General features: G+C 49.4%; 1 protein-coding gene across 1 annotated transcript; it reads left to right on the top strand.

Moving 5' to 3' along the window:
- Positions 1-1,097: 1,097 nt before the first annotated feature.
- LOC102384567 (MORC family CW-type zinc finger protein 4-like) lies at positions 1,098-3,330 on the top strand (the record flags this gene model as incomplete). The annotated part of the gene is made up of 3 exons (XM_006037968.3): positions 1,098-1,832; positions 2,039-2,331; positions 3,109-3,330. Coding segments are annotated over 3 exons (1,182 nt in total), but the record flags the coding sequence as incomplete, so codon positions are not given.
- Positions 3,331-5,106: the final 1,776 nt, after the last annotated feature.

Here is a 5,106-nt window from a genome sequence, read left to right on the forward strand (position 1 = left end):
ATTCCTGGATGTCCTCGGTGAGCCAGGGGGGCTTTTAGGCACTCTTGCCCCCCTTGCTTCTTGTTGGGATCGTCACCCCTTGGGCCCTGAGTATCGTCTCCTTAAGGAACGACCACTCATCTTGGGCACTGAGTTCCCTTGCCCTGGAGAACCCCAGCGCCTCTCCCACCAATCTCAACTCGTTAAAGTTGGCCCTTTTGAAGTCTAGGGCTACTGCTTGCTGCAGGTCCTTGTCACCCTGCGCTGGATGATGAATTCCAACGAGCGATGATTGCTATCACCCAGGTGGTCAAGGACCTGGAGCCCCCTTACCAGATCATCACCTGTGGCCAGGACCAGGTCCAACAGGGCATTTCCTCTGGTGGGACTGCACCTCCTGGGTTAAGTGGAGGTCCTGTATCTTGGCCAGGAACTTCCTGGAACGATCCGACCTAGCTGACTGCTCCCAGCAGATGTCTGGGTAATTTAGATCACCCATGATAACTACATCCCTTGCCTTAAGTGCCTCTGCAAGCTGGCCCGAAAATTCCCAGTCCAGCCCCTCCCCTTGGTTGGGGGGGTCTATAGTAGACCACCACCGTTAAATCCCTCTCCCCACGACCCCCTTGAATCTTGACCCTGAGCGCTTCAGCTTGCCCCTCCGACCCCATTTTGCTGGCAGAGGATGTGTATTGCTCTTTGACATAGAGCGCCACACCCCCTCCCTTCCTTCCTTCTCTATCCCGCCTGTAGAGCCTATAGCCCCTAATGCTAACTGCCCAGTTGTGGGATGAATCCCACCACATTTCTGTAAGCTCTACTATGTTTGGGTTTGAACTGGCTATTCTGTATAGTGCTTTAAAAGTAAAGCTTACCTCTAACATGGCATTAGGACAACCTACAGCAGTACCAGTATCCAGTATTTCTGTGGGACCTCCCTCCTCCCTATCCTTCCTATGCATCTGACCTGTGTGGAGAGGAAAAAGGAGAGGGATGTTGATCCCAACCACTGTAGGCGATCAGCATTACCCCACAAAGTACTAGCTTGCTCAATATGATGGGGTAGCAGCATGTTGCTGCTGTGCAGGAATGTTCAAGCTGGCTGACTTACTCTTCTCCTTCACAGCAAGCACAAGCTGTCTGTGGAAGAAGAGCTGCTGGAAAAGCGGAGACGATACCAGGAACAGGTGGAATCTTTCCCCCCAGATCTTACTAGTACCAGTCCCCCCATTTCTTCTCTTCAAAAGGTTTCCACTAAAGCAAAACAAGATGACTGCTACAAGTCCAACATCAAGGAGGATGTGAGTGTGACTGAGAGTATGTGCCCCTGCCTTTCCAGAGACCAGCAGGATGTATCCAGTGGCACCAGCCATGCTGGGAATCTCTGCTCCAAAGACAAATCTCCAGCACCTGACAGTCCTGTGGCAGGTGTTGAGGAGGAAATGGCTGTTGTCCAGGGGGACCTGGAAGAGCAAATGCCAAACTTAGTAGTAGAAAGCCAGGTAGCAGGTGGAAGTGTCTGTGTCAATATGTATGGTAGCATGGAGGAAATGGACAAGAGGCCCTTTGTAGCTGTTGTGGGCATTTCAAAGACTGCTGCAGAAAGTGGGGCTCCCATTCAGCTGATCCCTTTGGGGAGGGAAGAGAGACTTGACAGACCAAAGGTTGAGGAAAAAGCTTTGAGCTCCAATGATCCTCCCCTTGAAGGGGACAGAGACAGAGGAGACTTGCAGGAATTGACGACTGTGGATCAGAAAGACACAGTGAAGCAGCAAGAACTGAGAAGAGCTGCAGAGAATGTCTCAGTGGTACTAAAGAGTGTCTTGGCTGAACGGGATTTGCTCCAATGCAAGGTAACTTTACCGCCAGGCTGTGAGTTCCAGTAGGGCAGGTAAGTCCCAACAGGGAATTGGATGGGGAAGATAAATCCCCACTTCTTACCCTCTGCTGTGAGGGAGGTAATGGTTAGGGTTCCTTCTGTACTCCACCTGGTTATCTGCTTTCACTTTGTCACTTGCATGCTGTCTATGTATCTTCACTTCCTGTTTCTTTAACTCAGGTGGAGAAACTAGAGCAGGAGAAGTGCAACCTGAGGGCAGACTTACTAAAAAGCCAACAAGAATTAGCATCCCTCAGAGCCCAGGATACTGAAGGCTTATACTGGAGCAAGAAACACATGGGTTATCGTCAGGCTGAGCTCCAGGAGCTGAAAGCAAAGCTGGAGAGGACCACAGAGGAGAAGACTGAGCTAAAGGAGAGACTCAGGGAGACGGAGATGCACCTGGAAGTGCTAAAGGAGGCGCATGTTTCCTGCAGGAGTCCAGAAAGGGGAGACTCAAAAAGGTCAGAAATGTGAGTTAACCTGCCGATGATATCATGGTGATGATGGGGGAGAATGTGGGTTAATATTATCTAGGAAAATAGCTTCTAGGAGTGCTTCTCTAAAGTTGAGGCCCTGAAGATGCTGTGTGAGTGACAGTGGATCAAAATGTAAGGGTTCATATGTTGTACAGGGAAGGGGATTACTGAATCCAAGGAACTGCCCAGTCTTGATGGGCAGCTCACACAGAGTCCCTTTTTCCAGTTCTGGGTTCTGTTCTGCAGGACATTGACTGTACAGAGCATTCCTGTTTCACTTACGCAATATTGGCTGCTTTAAGGAGAGGAAACTATGTCATGAGATAGAAATGCCCTGTAGGTACCAAACTCTTCTGCAAGCATGGGACCCTCCATTTTCATGATGATCTGACCTGTTAGGTCAGGCCTGTATTTTGATAAAACCTGTGTTCAGGGGGAAAAAAAACCTAACTTTGGGTTTCTTCCAAGACATAGACCCTCGGTGTGGAAAGTGTGTACTGTTGCCCCGGGTTCTGGAGGACTAAATGGCTCTGTTGAGAGAAAAGTTGACAGGAAGCTCATTGCAGAGCTGGCACCAGAGTTGCAGCCGCCTTATTTCTGGTGCTGTATGTTGGCCCCCAGAACCTCCTCTCAGATCATTCCCAGGGCAACACTGTCTTTGGGATGGAGCTGAGAGCCCCAGCTAAGGGAATTTGTTTTAGGAAAAAGGAGTTGTATTGGGACCAGTGCTTGTGTCTCTGATGTGTCTCTTGGCTTTGCTTTCACCTACAGCACTATGGAGAAGCTTAAGAACTTGCGTCTGAAGGTCACTCGGCTCCTCTCACTAGTACTCCCTCACCTGGAACTGCAGGATATTAACTTTGAGTCAGATCAAGTGGATGAGATCTTGCAGACTGTGCTGGAGACGAACCACATGTCAGAGTAGCCCATCCTACACACTGCCATTGTGCCTTTTTGTACAGCAGCTTTAATAAACCCAGAATTTCTTTTCCCACTCTGGGTCTTCTTTTCATTTCAGTAACAGTGAGGGCTTCCTTTTTCATTTCCTTCTAATGGCTCTATAGGCTTTTTAGCAGGAATTTGTGGAGATCAAATTTCACCCTCCTTGTATACTAGCCAGACTATATTTTGTTTTATTTAAAGCTGCTTTGGGGATTTGCTGGCTGATTTCTGGAAAGTCTTATCTCTGGATGGCTGTTCTCTCTTACACATTGCCTTGTTTGTGATAAATAATCTGGCAGGAGACCAGATTCCCTGAACTAGTTTTATCTTTCCAAGTTGCTATGGGGACCCCTGGTGACACAATGGCATTGCCCTGGTGTTAGTTTCACTGAAGAGTTTTGGAACTGTGTTGATTAATTATTTGATTCTTTCAGCAGATGGTACTTTGTGTAAGAACCACCTATTTGCCCAAACTGTCCTTTACATACATCTTATGTACTCCTCCTCATCCTCACATCCATGAAAGAGACAGCTTCAAAACCTGCCTTGTGTTATTTCTTACCCCCTTGGACTTGTTGTCGTCATTGTTTTTTAGCAAGAAATACAGACACTGTTTTGGTGAATGTTAATACCCAGAGAGGCGTCTTGCAGTTACAAGCCCTTTAAAAATATACAATTATTTTCCTACTTAGAAACAAATTCTTCTATTCTGGTAAAAGAGAAGGACATCCTCACATGTAGTATGAGGTAATTGGCCAGGCACAACATTGCTGCTTTGACTTGATTTAGATCATGGACTAGTTTATCCCTCAGAAAGCATTTGTCCAGTGCACCTGTCTAGTTTGATATAGGCGCTCTGTAACAGCCTTGCAGTGCACGCCCAGTCCAGGCCTCGGGGCGTATCCCCGAGACTTGGGTGTTGGGCTGCGTTCTACCCCGAGGGAGGCCCTGACACTTGCCTTCCATGACTTGATCTTTTGTTCAGTAGTAGGACTCTCCCTTGTGGAAACCCACAGACTGGGCACTGCCCGTTGCAGGTGTTCTTGGGGCTTCACCTCCTCTACACCCCAGCCATACGCCAGCCTTCAGGACGACCAGGTGATGGGCCACTGGCTCATTTCTTTGATGCTCGCTCCTGCTCTGGCTCCCTCTTGCCCATCCCTCAGTATTTGTCTTCGCCCCAGGTGTCTATGGGGTATGGGACTGGCCCTATCTCGACCTCCGCCTTGGCCCTATCTCCAAGCCATCAGGTTCACTGAGGTGGCCTCTACTCTTCTTCTTGACCCTCAGGGAAGTGTCCGCAATTGACCTGGGTTTGGGCTTCAATCAAGAAACCAAAGGAAAATAAGAAGAAAAGAAACAAACAGCAGGGGTCTGGGCCACAGCCCGCCCCCCTCACGGGTCCAGTGTCTGTAGTCGTCTGGATCCCTCGACGCTGTCCTCCTTGTCCCGGCTGTCCTGTTGAGCCGGGCATTTACCCTTTTAAGAGGGTTGGAACCCTTCTGGAGGGCTGCACTCTGAACTCCTGCCGATCTCCTAATGCGACGATCCTGGAGCCCAGGGCACTATGTCACGCTCTCCCCCGGGTCTTGCTGTCACCCCCTTTGCTTCCCCACCACCGGCTTTTAAATCTGCCAGGCAGCAGTTTTTGGTGATATTGCCCACCGGCGCTGCTCCCAGCTGCAAATAAAAGCGGCTGATGAACCGCGCCGGCTGTTCTTCTCGGCATGGCATGTCTCCTCCTGTTGGAGGCATGTAAGCCCCTTCCTTAGAGCTTTTAGGTTTTTTTTTCCTGGGGTTTTACCCCAGCCTCAGCTCTTGCCATGG

The sequence above is a fragment of the Alligator sinensis genome, unplaced genomic scaffold (assembly GCF_000455745.1).
Source record: "Alligator sinensis unplaced genomic scaffold, ASM45574v1 scaffold1027_1, whole genome shotgun sequence".
Classification (NCBI taxonomy): domain Eukaryota; kingdom Metazoa; phylum Chordata; order Crocodylia; family Alligatoridae; genus Alligator; species Alligator sinensis.